The 15,928-nt window shown below is 44.6% G+C and overlaps 1 protein-coding gene across 4 annotated transcripts in view; it reads left to right on the top strand.

The window, feature by feature from the left end:
• WASHC5 (WASH complex subunit 5) overlaps positions 1-15,928 on the top strand; it is a 55,663-nt gene that overhangs the window by 27,777 nt on the left and 11,958 nt on the right. For 2 of the 4 annotated variants that reach the window (XR_004972537.1, XM_036338682.1), the window contains exons 18-27: positions 3,046-3,147; positions 4,071-4,250; positions 6,480-6,604; positions 8,588-8,750; positions 9,131-9,233; positions 9,322-9,401; positions 12,349-12,452; positions 13,425-13,554; positions 14,907-15,003; positions 15,735-15,888. Coding sequence is in view for 3 of the 4 variants with exons in the window: in XM_036338682.1 (XP_036194575.1) it covers positions 3,046-3,147; positions 4,071-4,250; positions 6,480-6,604; positions 8,588-8,750; positions 9,131-9,233; positions 9,322-9,401; positions 12,349-12,452; positions 13,425-13,554; positions 14,907-15,003; positions 15,735-15,888 (1,238 nt within the window). In the remaining variant the exon portion in view is untranslated. Of the gene's footprint in view, positions 1-3,045; positions 3,148-4,070; positions 4,251-6,479; positions 6,605-8,587; positions 8,751-9,130; positions 9,234-9,321; positions 9,402-12,348; positions 12,453-13,424; positions 13,561-14,906; positions 15,004-15,734; positions 15,889-15,928 lie in introns of those variants that run through there. The other 2 variants (XM_036338684.1, XM_036338685.1) reach the window with 2 other exon arrangements.

Genomic DNA, 15,928 nt, shown 5'->3' with positions numbered 1-15,928 from the left:
TGGTTTTTTTTAATATATTTTATTGATTTTTTACAGAGAGGAAGGGAGAGAGATAGAGAGTTAGAAACATCGATTAGCCGCCTCCTGCACATCTCCCACTGGGGATGTGCCCGCAACCCAGGTACATGCCCTTGACCGGAACCGAACCCGGGACCCCTCAGTCCGCAGGCCGACACTCTATCCACTGAGCCAAACCGGTTTTGGCTGCATGTGTTTTTTTTTATTTACCTAAATTACTGTGTTCTGTCTCTGATTCTTTTTCCACCTCTTCTCACTAGGTATTGCTTTTGAAATACATTTACGTTGCTGTGGGTCAGGTAGTTGGTTACTTCTAACTGCTGCACTGATTTCACATTTTACGTAACCATTGCCTGAGGGCAAACACCTGTGCTGCCCAGGGTCTCACCTGTGCCCCTCCCCTTTATCATCTCGGAACACGTCCCCACTGCAGACCTGTATGAGAATTTCTGAGCTCTACATACCCAGAGCGGGTCACTGGGTCAGGCATGCCTTAATTTATACGTAATTTGTCCCAGTAACGACCAGGTTGCCTTCTGAAATGACCATTTCCTTTGTATCTGCCCACATTTCCCCCAGTACTTGTTATTTTCCACTTTCTGATGTTTGCCTGCCCACAGAGTATGAAGGGGTATCTCACTGCTGTTCTGGTTTATTGTCCTGAGATTAATGATGTTCAGGGTGCTTTCATTTTCTTTTCTGTTTATCTGAGAGCAGTAAAACCTGAACATTTCTGATTTTTAATGAAGTGTAAAGCTATCGAATACCCAGGGTAATATTTATGTTAATAAAATCCAAGAAACTAGAGGAAATGAACCTAAAGAGATACGGAACTTTAGTGTATGATCTCTGGAAGTGCTTTAAAAGAAGTACATTTACCCTTGGAGTATTAATAGAATCCGTTAAATATGCGTTAGTCCTGATGCCAGTTGGATTCAGTTGACATGGAGAAATTATACATGCAGCTTACCACTTCTGACTAATCCAGTAGTGATAAATCCTAGGACCAGATTAAGTATCTTACATGCAAAGTGACCCTCATAAGAAGGATGTAATAAAACCTAACATTTAGCACTAATTATCAAAGCAAAGGCTGCTTAAGAAAGGTGTAAATCATTTGCCCCACACTTTCAGGTAATAAGAGCAAAGGGCATATCGTCCTGACCCCATCCCACCCGGGAGACAACTGTCTTTGCCAGTCCGACAGCCCAGGCCCCTTACGGATCTGGAACCTCCCAATGTGAAGGATCTATTTCAGACACTTGTAAAAAGTAGAAGTTCACTTTAGTCATGACTTAAAGCAAGTGAGATGTACACAGCGATATGTGTTCATTGTTAGAGTTAGCCCCTAAAATAGTGATGATCTAAATAGTATTTAATGGTAAGAGATTGGCTGAATACATCCTGGTGTGCTCATGCTATGGATGGTCCTGCTGCCGTTCAAAATGAATTTGCCACTGGAAGATTTCCAGGAGTTAAAGTGAAAACAGTGAATTGCAGAACTGTGTGTGTGTTATCCCATTTAGATTTTTGAAATTAAATATGCATTTAAGGGCAAATATTTATGTATGTAAACGAATAGAGAAAGTTCTGGAAGATCCATATGAAAATGGTTCCCTGTTGCTAACTTTAGGGGAAGGGTTAGAAAGGTGAGGACGGGGTGTGTGAGGGGGGCTTTCTCTCGGCTGTGAACACTCCATAGATGAGTGAAAATCTAGGGAGAACGGGAAGGTCCATTGGAGACCTTTAGATTCCTGAAAACATTGAACTTCTTCTCATCAAACCTGTTCTTATGAGGAATGTTTCTTTGAAAACTTCACGTTACTTCTTTGATTTTACTCTCATTGTTTATATTTATTTATAATTTTCCTTTTTATTATAAAATAAAGCATAGATATTAAAAGCTGCAGAAACAATTGTGAAGCTTAGTAAATTATTATAAGGTAAATATCATTCGTTTTTACCAACATTGAAGTCAAAACACCTAATTTAGCCAGCTCCATACCTATCCTCCCCCTCATGTGCTCTGACCTAATTTCAATCTCTCTCTTTATAGTTTTATTATCCAAAAATAAATCTCTCGACGCTATAGTTTACATTTAAAATATATATATCATGTCTTTTACGTCTCTTTTAATCTCCAGGTTTCTTTATTCTTTTTTTCTATTGAAGAACCCAGGCCTTCGACCGGTAGTCTCCCAGTCTGGATTTTGCTGATTGCATAGCCATGCTGTCGTGCAACATGTTTTTCTGGCTTTTGTAATTCTGCAGCTTTCATTGCATTTATCTTCCTTGAAGTTTAGACATAACCAAATGCAGATGGAACCCATCAGTTACCTTTATGACATTCTGAAATAATGGTTCTTTACAGATTAAAAAGAGAGACAAGTCTCAAGGACTCCAAAGGATGCCGTGAAGCTATTTAATGTTTACGGATCTGATAGGAGACTTTTTTGGGGAACAACAAAAGCTTTCTCATTACAGAAAGAAGAATCAGCAAAATAAGCTTAGGGAACAGATTTTCTTTCATATTTTATCTCCCTAATTTCCAACACCATTCCCAGGGTGCTGAAAGGAGAGAGAATTGTTCCATCTGCAGAGCGTCCAACCCCAACCTTGAGTTGCCCATATGGCTATAGAGGCCCTGAGGTAACATCCAGAGGAAAAACACACTGACTTCAATTGCAGACCCGTTATTCTGCCCCCTCCTGGTGATAAAAAAGGAAGTTTAACTTGTAATGAAGTGATTAAAACGTGAGACAATTTGAAACTTCCATACCCACCCTCCACCTTTGAAACGTCATGTTGTAAAATTATCGTGAGTTTTACTGAGGTAAACCAGATCCTAAAGAGGCGACAGGCCTGCTAATTCCATCCTACTGAGCAGATCCCAGAGGGACAGGAAGGGACAGCAGTCCCAGTCCTTCAGAAAAGAGGCGGAAAGCGCTCCACTGGAAGTTCTTTCCTCTGGACCTGGGGGCCCGGCTTTTTCTCACTGCCGCTTATTACTCTTCGATTTTCACTCAGGTGGATCCCAAACAGTTGCTGGAAGACGGGATAAGGAAAGAGCTCGTTAAACGTGTTGCTTTTGCTCTTCATCGGGGATTGATCTTCAACCCTCGAGCCAAGGTACCAGATGACCAAACTACATCTGTCCTTTCTCTTGCTGTCTATTCAGTTTGAAAAAATGGACTAGAGCATCACTTTTAACTATTGTGAACAAAACCCTTCCTCCTCACATATATCTGATAGCTGATTTTCAATACAATCAATAGATGTGCCTTTTGATCCAATATGGTAATATATTCATATTATGAAAAAATCCTTTCTAAAATTGGTCCTGTTTTTCTTTACCTGTTGATTAGCTAATATTTTTTTAATCCTCACCTGAGGATATGTTTTTATTGATTTTAGAGAGAAAGGAAGGGAGAGACAGAAAGAGAGAGGGAGAAAGAGGCCTTGATGTGAGAGGGAAACATCGATCGGTTGCCTCCCATACATCAACCAGGGTTTAAACCCCCAACCTTTTGGTGTATGGGACGATGCTCCAAACAACTCAGCCACCAGCCAGGGCTGAACCCCTAATTTAAGAATTGAACTGATGTTTGTAATTCAGAGTTACTTCTTCTAGATACAGAACTTAATCGTAAAGCAGATAGGAAGTAAGTTTTTATTTTGTTCAATGTATTAAGGAATATGGTCATTTTTCTCAGGAGAAAAAAGAAATAGGCACTTTTCACATCAGGAAATTCAATTTAAAATAGTTGAAGTGTTTTAAGATAGATATACTCATCAAATGATGTGTGAGAAATCAACATTAATTTTTTATATTCTTTTGTATGAGGCTTCCTTCCCAGGTGAATGAAACCTATTCCTTGCTGAATGTCGGACCTTGGTTACCACTGATCCTAGATGAGTAGGAAATGAGCATTTTCCAAGGCGCCGTGAACTATCAGTGTGGTCTCTTAGGGGATCATTTAAAGCCCAGCGTGGACATTAGTGGTTAACGGCCTCCTGCAGTATGATAGAATTTGTGTTCCCCTTTTGCACAGCCAAGTGAATTGATGCCCAAGCTGAAAGAATTGGGAGCGACCATGGACGGATTTCACCGCTCTTTTGAATACATACAGGACTATGTCAACATTTATGCTCTGAAGATTTGGCAGGAAGAAGTATCTCGTATTATAAATTACAATGTCGAGCAGGAGTGTAATAATTTCTTACGAACAAAGGTATCTAAGTGCATTTTTAAATTCTTGACTGTGTTTGTTATTTCTGACTTTTAAAATACATACCCTAGACTTCAGAAATGCCAACAAGAAAGCTTATTTGAACAGTGACTAAAAACCAGTAAGCACTAGAAAGTCACAAATATCTTCAGAGTACTTATAGGAGCTGTGAGGGTTTCAAAGTTTATATGATACCTGACCTTTGGGAGTTCACTGTCCTATGGAGAAAACATGATTAAATGGTTGCAGAATGAATCCATTTGTTGTCATTGTTAGAACTCAAGTGATCGAGAATTCAGAAGACTTAGGGGTCAGTTGGGTTTGATCAGAGTATATACTTAAGAGCAGAATTGCTGGGCCATATAGTAATTCTGTGTGTAGCTTATTGATGAACCAACAAGCTATTTACCGCAGTGCCTGCACCATTTTCATTTCCACCAGCAATATCTGAGGGTTCTAATTGCCTAATTCTTCCACATCCTTGCCAACACTTGTTTTCCTTTTAAAAAAAAAATATATATTATACCCATCCTAATTGGTATGAAGTGGTATTTCATGTGGTTTTGATTTGCATTTTCCAAATGACTAATGATGTTGAGCATCTTTTCCCGTGTTTTTTGGCCATTTCTATATCTTCCTTGAAGAAATGTCTACACAAGTCCTTTGCCTATTTTTTAATTGGGTTGTTTGAGCACCAAATTCTTAAGTATCACAGCTGAGAAGTTAGATTTTAGTAGTTAGCAAGGAGCTACTCTATACGCTTTTAATTAGAGAATTAATGATTCATGCATTGAAACATTAAATATCTTCCAGCCTTGTGATATTTTGGGTTTTGTTATTTCATTGACATGTGTTAGCTCATGAGCCAAAAGCCAGATGTCTCTGTGTCTCTTCTTATTTATCCTCATTCATGTTACTTTTTCACAAATGTTTCTTTTTTAATAAATGTTATATGTGGCATTTTGGAATGACTATTAACACAGTTTTAAAAGTTTCCTTTTTGAAACTAAGGAACACTCATTGTCGCTCTTTATGCAACATAATCCTTATAAAGCTACTAGAGGCCCGGTGCACAAAAATTTGTGCACTCAGGGGGGTCCCTCAGCCCGGCCTGTGCCCTCTCCCAGTCTGGGACCCCTCGGGGGATGTCCACCTGCTGTCTTAGGCTCACTCCCCAGGGAATTGGGCCTAAGCTGCAGTCAGACATTCCTCTGGCAGCCCAGGAGCCCTCGGGGGATGTCCACTTGCCAGTGGGGGGCAGGCCTAAGCTGCAGTCGGACATCCTTAGTGCTGCTGAGGAGGCAGGAGAGGCTCCCGCCATCACTGCTGTGCTGGCAACCATCAACCTGGCTTGTGGCTGAGCAGAGATCCCCCATGTGGGAGTGCACCGACCACCAGGGGGTAGCTCCTGCATTGAGCATCTGCCTCCTGGTGGTCAGTGTGTGTCATAGTGACCAGTCATTCCCAGTCATTCTGCTGTTAGGGTCAATTTGCATATTACCCTTTTATTTTATGCCTGGTGCATGGGTGGGGGCTGGCTGGTTTGCCCTGAAGGATATCCCGGATCAGGGTGGGGGTCCTACTGGGGTGCCTGGCCAGCCTGGGTGAGGGGCTGAGGGCTGCTTGCAGGCTGGTCTTGCCCCCCAGCAGGGACCCTCACCCCTTGAGGGTGTGGCCAGCCTGGGTGAGGGGCTGATGGCTGTTTATAGGCTGGCCACAGCCCCTTCAGGTTGGGAGGGTCCTGCTGGGATGCCTGGCCAGTCTGGGTGAGTGGCTGATGGCTGTTTGCAGGCTGCCAAGCCCCCCAGCGGGGACCCTCACCCCATGAGGGTGTGGCCAGCCTGGGTGAGGGGCTGATGGCTGTTTGCAGGCTGGCCACGGCTCCCAGTGGAGGCTGGCTGGAAGTAGGTATCTGGGATTTATTTATCTTCTATAATTGAAATTTTGTTGCCTTTAGCAGAGGCCACAGCCAGCCAGGGCAGGCGAGAAGCTTGGCTTCCTCCATCGCCGGGGAAACCAAGTCTCCTGCTTGCTCCAGCTCTGTGGCTGCCGGCGGCCATCTTGGTTGGGTTAATTTGCATATAGTCGCTCTGATTGGTTGGTGGGCATGGCTTGGGGCTTAGCGAAGGTATGGTCAATTTGCATGTTTCTCTTTTATTAGATTAGATGTGGGAAAAGCATAACTAGGTTACCTGGTCAAAGATGTACCAAATATTTGTTTTTTTCTTCTAGATTCAAGACTGGCAAAGTATGTACCAGTCCACTCATATTCCAATACCAAAGTTTACCCCTGTGGATGAGTCTGTGACGTTTATCGGTCGGCTCTGCAGAGAAATCTTGCGGATCACAGACCCAAAGTAGGTGCATCTGAACTCCACTGGCCTTGAACACCATGGACGATCGACGTCTACACATGTGTTGCATATACTGAGGTCACAGCTTTGCTTATTGAAATTCACTTTTTTGAGACTACATATTTTCCTCAGTCCAAAGAGATAAGAGATCAAAACAACCCTAAGGTTTGTTTGGCCATCTATGCTCCTCTTGCTCCCCATTTAACATTCTACTTGCTTGGACCAGTGGACATCCCAATATATCAAATTATTTTTTAAATTACAAATTGCTTCTCTGTATCTAGTAGCGTGTGTGCGCAAACGAGCACACGTGCACACACGCACACACACACACACACACACACACATTCCAGCCACAGGGCCTTGCACTTGTCGGCTCATATCCTGGCCTTTTAAGATGACCCTCTTGTTTCTTAGCCCGCACCAAGGCACCTTTGACAGCAAGAACTAACCTTTTCCTGAGCACTTACCTGTGCTCTCTTCCCAGAGCGTGATCTGCATTCTTTCACTTACTCATTACAAGAGTCTTATGAGGTAGGCACTGTTACTCTTTCCACTTTAAAAATGAAGTGACTGAGGCACAGAAAAGATAAGTCACTTGCCCAAAATCTCACAGAGTTAGTAAATGGTGGACCCAGAATACACACCAGGAACCAGCCCTTAAGTCCTGTGGCGATCAAAGGCAGACCACATATGCACATAGGTTTGCATGCAGTGAGTCACAGTTTATAGCGTCACAAAAACTTAGATAATCAAAACTGCCCTTGTCAATATGTAAACTTAATCCAAAAATCCCATCGGAAATGAGTGTTGTCTAAGAGTAATTGATCCAACCTTTTGTAGCTCCTCCTTTCTTGGTGCCCACGAGTTGATCACTGAATCCTTTCTAGAAAACTACCCCAGATGCCACACCAATAGTTACAGAGGGTTTAAGTGCAATAGGGGCTTTCGGGTCAGGTGTTGACTTGATCGTCGGAGCTGGGAGCCTCCTGAGTGACACAAAGTGCCAGCACTGGGTGACGGAGGGCACACCTCGAAGCCTGAAAGGTTTCCGTGTGCAGTTCTAGAAATCTCTCGCTCTTCTCATTTACTTCCAGAGTTACATCTCCCGGCCCTCGCGGCTCTCACTGCCTCCCAAGTTCCATTCTGGTAAAGCCGCATTCTGGTTCTTAGAATTGGGCACGTCATGTGTGGAGTGTGAAATTGCAGGGGCTGGGAATCCAGGCCAGACCTGCCAAGTCAAACTCCCCAGGAGTGAGTTTGGCTGTCTGCTTTGACCATAGTCTCCCAGTGATTCAAGGTCCCGGCCCCACGTTTGGAACCATTAAAGTGGTGGTTGAGAGTGTGGTGTTGGAATCAGGCCTCTCGGAGCCTCAGTTATCTCACTCGTAGAGAAAGGGCCACTTCCTCTCATGAGGAAGAAAAAGAGAGCACACGGGAGGAGCTCTGCCCAGCACCTGGCCTGGGAGAAGTGCTCAGCAAAAGGCTGCTTATTGTCATGGTCACGCTCCTGAGTCTAAACGAAGTCATTGTTGCTACCAGAACTGGGAGAAAAGAGGAAATGGCTTGTCATTGTACTCTCACATGTTACATAGGATTCAAAGTTTCTTTCTTACCAGAGTGCAGATAATACATGACTTGTCCCCAGTTTCTGGAAATTTAAAGAAAGGCCCCATGGAGAGACACCAGGCCCTAAAGTCCTCCAGCCTGACACCCAAGTCTAACCTTGTCCTCTTGGCATGACTCCAAGCAACAGCCCAACCAGCGACGTAGTGTAGGGCAGGAAAAGGGGGTGCAGTGCAGTGCACCGCCCTGGTCCCTCGGGCATCGCCGTGAAGGTGCATACGCTGGGTGCCTGGAGGCAGAGGTTCAGCACGAGCCATGTCCCTGCTGTTTTCCAGGTCTGATGCCCCAAAGCTGCGGAGTCCTCCATCTCTTAAGGATGACTCAGCTGCTTCTGGGCTCTGGGTGTGTTTTGTGTTGCAGGATGACATGTCACATCGACCAGCTGAACACATGGTATGACATGAAAACGCACCAAGAAGTGACCAGCAGCCGCCTCTTCTCGGAAATCCAGACCACGCTGGGGACCTTCGGGCTGAACGGGCTGGACAGGCTGCTCTGCTTTATGATCGTGAAGGAGCTCCAGGTGAGCTCGGCGAGACGGGAGTGGGCCACTCGACTTTCCTTTCATCCTTTCGCGTACTGACGTGTATGAGACTCCCGTAGGTAGGTAAGGACGAGAAGCAACTAGAATCTCGCAGCCAGCATAGTATTTTTGTGGACAGATAGTTTTTGTGTGTTTCATCTTGGGAAGATAAGACCTTTTCTCATTGAAGCCAGCAACTAGCTCCTCCAAAAAGTGGGTGTTTCTGATGGGAACCGGAGGCGGCTGCTTCCCGGGCCCCTCGTTACAGCGTGGTGTGACATGGGCCAGTCTGTGTGCTACTGAACGATTAGGTAACTGGAGTACTTGCTCATCTTATTCATTATACTTGGTTCTTTGATTTTGCCTTCTTCTTGTTCTAGAATTTCCTCAGTATGTTTCAGAAAATTATCATGAGAGACAAAACTGTGCAGGATACTTTAAAAACCCTCATGAATGCTGTCAGCCCTCTCAAAAGCATTGTAGGTAAGTGTTCTGAAACTAGCCTGAGGTGCAGATAACACTGTAACCTTTCCAAATTCACTAAATAGAAAATTATATTTTAACCTTTCAGCCAATTCGAATAAAATTTATTTTTCCGCCATTGCCAAAACACAGAAGATTTGGACAGCTTATCTCGAGGCTATAATGAAGGTATGTTGTGGAAGAAAGGGTGATAATGCTGTGTTTTTTTAATTATTAATTTCTTATAACTTTATTGCTCAAAGAAAGCCACTCTTCTTTTGTCACTAAAACAGAAACACTTCAGTTTGTCATTGTTTCTGTCATTTATTTGTCTCTTTATCGTCCTCTCTTGGGGCCGTTCTTGACTGTGCTTTTCATTGGCCTGTGGTTTTCTTTTTGCTCAAGGAATCTGTTTCTTTCTGAAATGCCTTTTGGCAGGAAGTGCTTTCACACAGGAAACGGGAAATTAATCGTCCATCTCACAAAAACGTCCATTCCGTGACTGCTCTGTCCGGTTACAGGTCGTTTATCTCCTTCCCCTCTGTCTGCATGGATGTAAAAAGCCAGGTTCTCTGGGGCATCAATCGTCCTTACACTGCAAATAGGACACTGTGTCCCCGGAAATGAACGGGAAAGTGAAATGAGGAGATTAATTTGCTGGGTGGAGATCAGCTTGTGGAACCCGCTCTCTGCTCTCCTGCCTGGCACTGTGACGGACGCTCTGAGTCTTCCCAGTGTCCTTCTCTTGTCGCTTGATGACCCCAGACATTCGACAGCCCTTCCCTGGCACTCGTTATGTACAAAGCATCGTCAGTTGTTGGGTGACACAAAGTTAAAGGAAACGCTACCTGTCTCCTCAGAATACCTATTGACAGTCTGTCTGCTAGATTTCCTGCTGGAAAACTGATTCATGGTTAAAAGTGTCCCATAAAGGAAAAGTCTAGAATGCCATAGGAATTTGCAAAAGTTCCATACAGAAGTTGCTCATTGAGTCAATACTCATTGTTGTCTTGGCCAAACTCACAATGTATTTCCCATCATTTCAGTGAGTTGTTTGTGGGTGTGTGTTTAATTTAGAAACTAACAGAATAGGCAACACTGGGAGCCTTTGGCCTCTTGTTATGAAACCCGACGTTCCGCCACCAAGTGACTTTCAAATACTGAGAGCTTCCCAGGCCGAGTTTCTAATCGTGGGAAAACCTGGGCAGAGTGAGGAGTGGCCTGAGGTCGGTCTGTGGGAGCCGAGGGAGGCGACGGGTTCTCGGGGAAGACTTGGGCGCGTTCTGCTTGGTGGCCAGGCAGTCCGAAGGCCACTGTCTGTTACGGACCACGGTTCCTTGTCATAGCTGGTGACTCTGCAGTAGCCAAGTATTGTGCTTTAGTGACCTTTGCCTAAAGCCCCAGGGACAAGTTTGTCACCTTGGAAATAACCTGCTGTGCAATAGTGACCATAGCCGCTAGCCACGTGTTGATTTTGAGCACCTAAAACGTGCCTTGGGGGGCCAAGAAACCGAACCTTTAATCTTATTTCACTTTAATCAGTTTAAACAAATAGCCACATGTGGCTAGTGGCTGCTGTATTTCTAGAGAAATCATGGCAAAAGAGATGATCCAAATATCTATATAGGCAATTAAATGGGTAGAATGAGCTCCAGTGTTGTGTGGAAGGCTTGGAGTAAGTAAGCACCAAAAAGAGAAAGTGTTGGTCACCGATATTCAGTGTGCTTTAAATGAGAACAAGTTATGTTAAACTGACTTTATTTGTTTCCATTTCTAGATTGGTACTTTCAAGGGAACCCTTGACATTGAGTATCTGGAATTAAGCAAGGAATTAGATGGGCCAGATACAAGGTTGGAGGCACATTTTTGAGTGGCTTGAGAGAACCCACTGTTTTCTTAGCTTGCCCTATTTTGACTTTAAAGTAATATTTTTCTGTAACAAACAGTTTCTCACTTATAAATAGCATTTTTTACATAGGCTTTTATTTTCCTCACCCAAGTAGAATGATAGTCTGGTAAGAATAATGGTCGAAAGTAATACATTTGAGGTTATTTAACACTGTAACTGTTACAAGCTCCATTATCTAAATGATACCTTGTCTTTTTGTTTGTAGAGAAGGCCACTCTCTTTTTCTTAATTTTTCTCTGCTCCCAACAACTCAGAGTAAATGTGTTCCTTTCCCCTTTGTTGTTGCTGTTTTATAAAACAGCCTCCCCTCCTGCCCCTCCGCTCCCCATCACTAACCATTTAGGGATACCTCTCCTAGAATGGAACATAAGAAATGTACTGGCACAGAAAGTTATGCTGTTGTCTTTATGATGCCAACAGGTTTATGGGAGCAGGCTGAAATCTATCTCAAGCCAGATCCCTAAGTAGTTTCTATCACCTCGTTGTTCCTTGGGAATCACAGTGGTTGATGCACTGTGTTGACATAACTGTATCACCAATCTGTTTTTAATAGTCTGGTAATTACCTTTGGTTACAGTTGGCTCCCAGGATCCTGTCTGCTTTATTTTGTGCACATGAAAGAATTACTCTGAGACAGTGTCTGTGTGCCTCACCAGATTCCAGCAGGGGTTCAAGGTACAAAAACAAGGTTAAGGACCCCTAGACTTGGGTGTAGCATCGTTAGGGGACTTTCTTGGTAGATTTTATGTGGATTATTATTTTTTAACCCAGATTATTACATGATGTTTATCCTGAGTGATGGGGAACACATATTCACCCAATTTTAGAGTATTGGAGGGAATGGCATCCTGAGCACTTGTTTCGATGAGCACAAGTGAAGGAGGTAGGGCTGCTCCTAGCAGCTACTGCACTTGGAGAACTTACTCCCAGAGAGCAAACAGAGCTCCAAAACAGAGACACCTTTAACACACGGACGCTGAGCATCCCCGGCCCCTTTGCAGAATACTAGACCCGGGCTGTGCGAGGTCGGCACCCTGGGGTCCATCCGGTTTCCTGGCGTGGGCTCCTGTGCGCCATCGGGGCGACTTGCTCTCAGCAGGCAGCCAGTCCAGGCGGTCCCCCCATTTTCCTATAGAACCTGTGACCCTCCAGTGAAAAGTGTTTGCCTCCTTCCCGTCGCTGAGATGCCCACCTGCCCCACCTGTTCTTGCTCTCGCTTGTTCACAGGTGGGGCAGATGCAGATTCTGAGACAACAGATTGCCAACGAATTAAATTACTCTTGTCGATTCGACTCCAAACATCTGGCAGCCGCCCTGGAGAATCTCAATAAGTAAGTGCCAGCATTTGAAAGAGCCCGATTCTTCCGTACCTACTCAAAACGTTAAGTTCTTTGTGGGTAAGAAGGCTCTCTGGATGAATAGGCTGCTTCCCGTATTGTCCCTTGGGGTGTGTGTGTGTGTGTTTGTGTCTTTTTCTTGATGGACTCTTTTCTTCAACCAACAAATATTGATCACTTAACACATACCAGACACCGTTCTAGGTACTTGCACAGATTGAGAAAGCAATTACAGTTGGCCTCTGAACACCACGGGTTTGAACTGTTTGGGTCCACTTATAATGTAGATTTTTTTTCCAATAGATACTGTAAGTGTTTTTTCTCTTACGACTTTCTTAACACTTTTCTCTAGCTTACTTTAAGAAAACAGCATATAATACATACAATTTACAAAATGTGTTAATCGGTGTGTATGTAATCAGTAAGGCTTCTGGTCAACAGTAAGCTATTAGTATTTAGGTTTTGAGGAGCCAAAAGTTATACATGGGTTTCCGATTGCGCATGTTGTTCGAGGGTCAACTGTTACCAAAACCCCCACTTGGCCGTCCACAGGACTGAGTCACTGAGCATCCTGTGGGCAATTAGAAGTGTTTTCTTTGCGAGGCGTGGCTGTGGGCACACATCCTGGGTACAGTCCTCCTCTTCCCAGCAACCTGTTCTCATTCCAAGCTTCCTACTTAAGATAAGTAAATCATGCTTCTTGGTCAAACAGTTCAGTCAGTTCACAAAACTTGAGTGGTGAAAGCATTTGATCTGGGTGAATTCCAGAAGATAAAGCAATTTGAGGTTAAATTTTTCAGGTGTACCCAATCGCAGGCCCGGCACTAGAGAATGAGAAGGATCAAGCCCTCATTTTCCAGATGAGGACACTGAGGCCCTGAAAGATTACATCATAGTCTGTACTAACTGTTGTAAAATTCCATGAGCTTCTAACATGTATCACTGCTTTGTGTTTCTTCCACACAGGGCTCTCCTAGCAGACATCGAAGCCCACTACCAGGACCCCTCCCTGCCTTACCCCAAAGAAGATAACACACTCTTGTATGAAATCACAGCCTACTTGGAGGCAGCTGGCATTCACAACCCACTAAATAAGGTTGATGATTAAAATGTATAATGGTGTGGTGGGAGACACGTGGTCCACAAAGGCGCTTTGGCCCGGGTAGCAGGTCACTGGGCTAAAGTCCTGGGAGAACCCGGGTTCAGATCCCAGCACCTCCCTTCCTTCACTCAAGTCCCCGCCCCTCTGAGCGCCTTTTCCCACAGGTAACAGGAGGGTGTGCTCACACCTTTCCTGCCTGACTCTGGCTGAGGGTCAGACGATACAGTGTTTGCCAGAGCTCCTTAACAAGCAAAACGGGCTCTGTCTGTAAGAGACTCCTTTTAGGCTTGTCCAGGGTTTGATACCTGAATTGCAACCAAATGGTGGCATTGATCCTTCCTGCTTGTGTCTGATAGTATCACAGCTGTAACCTGGGGCTCCTCACGCCCCTGCAATCCCGACCACCGAAGTCCTCTAAGAACTGGACGTTTTCTCACAAGTTGGTGTCGGATCTCCTTTGGTGGCAACACCTGTTTCTGTGAATGTTCATGTTCTGATGACTTTGATTATAGGGTGTTATCTAGCCCTATATTACCTTGGTAAAATCTGTAACGTGTGAAATTTTGAAATCTGTATGATCCCCCGGGTTTTTTGGTTAAAAGATCATGAACCTAGATAGCAGCTCACATTTTTTGAGTACTTACAATGATCAGTGTGCCATTGTTGGGCGAGGAGCCCGAGGCTCAGAGGCAGATCACGTCCCGGGCTCCTCACTAGTTAGGGTGGAGCCAGGCAGTCTAAGCAGAGCCCTGCTCCCCAGCCAGAACGCCACCCTGTACTCAGGCTGCTAGGGGGAGGGAGAGGGCTAAGTATTTACCTCCTGCCAGGTGGACTGGGAGGGAGACTGCTCTGTGACACTGCCCAGGGCTCAGCAAATGACAGGAGACATCTGCTTGCTTTCTGCGTGTGTCCTGCCACGCACAGCCCTGTGGAGCTTTCCTTCCTTCTGCCTCCTCCCCACCCTCCCTCTATCCTCCCTTCATCCCTCCAGCTTTGCCTTGACTATTGTACTTGCTTTCCTTTCTATCCCACTCTTGCTCATCACTCTTTTCCTCCCTCCCTTTGTTAATGACATTCAGAGGATTGTGAGGAGGGAGGAGTAGCTGTTAATCTCTAAGCAAAATTGTTCCTTTCCCAGAGGGCTAATTGTTATATAGGTATTTATGTTTTCGGGGATCCAGTGATGTTAAATAAACTCTGAAGGCAGCAAATTAGTGGAACATCCTAGTCTTAGGTGGTCTGAAAAGGAAATTGAAATAAAAAGGAACCCTTCCATTTATAAATGTGTTCTGCAGTGTTGTGCAATGTGAAAAAACATCCATTTTTTTGTACCTTTCTCTTTCCAGATATACATAACAACCAAGCGCCTACCCTACTTCCCCGTTGTCAACTTTCTATTTCTGATCGCTCAATTGCCAAAACTTCAGTACAACAAAAACCTAGGTATGAGATGAATCTATTATTTGCAATAAGTAGCAATATCAATAGATCAATAACTAACAAAACAGCTCTTTGTATAGAATGCTATGTCACATATGAGATATTTTCTTAATTAAATCTATGTGTATAAAGTCCATATCTTTGGGCCTCTGAAACTTAATGCCCCTCCATGAAATGGGGACAGTGAATTTCCTATCAACCTACCACAGTCCACCTTTTTTCCCAGTGGTTGATTATTCAACTTGTAAAAGGTGTGGGGCCTTGGCTTCTTTCCTTTCTGTAAAGTTTAGGCAGCTGATTATGGTTCTGCCTCCTGCCCGCCCCCTACTGGGGATCGAGCCTACAACCCAGGCATGTGCCCTGACTGGGAGTTGAACTGTGACCTCCTGGTTCATAGGTTGATGGTCAACCACTGAGCCACACCAGCCAGGCTCATTTATATTTTTTATATCTTTAAATTTTTCTACAATCGCATGCTGTAATTATATAATCCAAAAGACAGAGTGATGGTAATTGTAAAACTGAGTAATTGTTGTATCATGTTGAATCCTTCAGACCACAAGCAACCCCCACCAATCCCGGGTCTAACTCAAAATGCCCAGGGTTATTATTCCTTCCAAATAGTCCCGTGCCAGTGAGGATGCGGCCAAACAGGAGCGTCCCTACTGACTGGACGTCGCCAGAGGCCAGCCTTTGGCCTGGTGATGTAACTGGTGGTCTACGGTTCCTTGCAGGAATGGTCTGCCGCAAACCTGCCGACCCCGTGGACTGGCCACCGCTTGTCCTGGGACTGCTCACCCTGCTGAAGCAGTTTCATTCACGGTACACAGAGCAGTTCCTGGCGCTGATCGGCCAGTTCATCCGCTCCACAGTGGAGCAATGTACCAGGTACGGAGGCCAGGAGTGCATGGGACCCGTAAGGGAGGGG

This window comes from Myotis myotis, unplaced genomic scaffold (assembly GCF_014108235.1).
Source record: "Myotis myotis isolate mMyoMyo1 unplaced genomic scaffold, mMyoMyo1.p scaffold_m19_p_16, whole genome shotgun sequence".
Taxonomy (NCBI): domain Eukaryota; kingdom Metazoa; phylum Chordata; class Mammalia; order Chiroptera; family Vespertilionidae; genus Myotis; species Myotis myotis.
The sequence above is the reverse complement of the archived record's forward strand: the minus strand, read 5'-3'. Positions and strand labels throughout refer to the sequence as shown.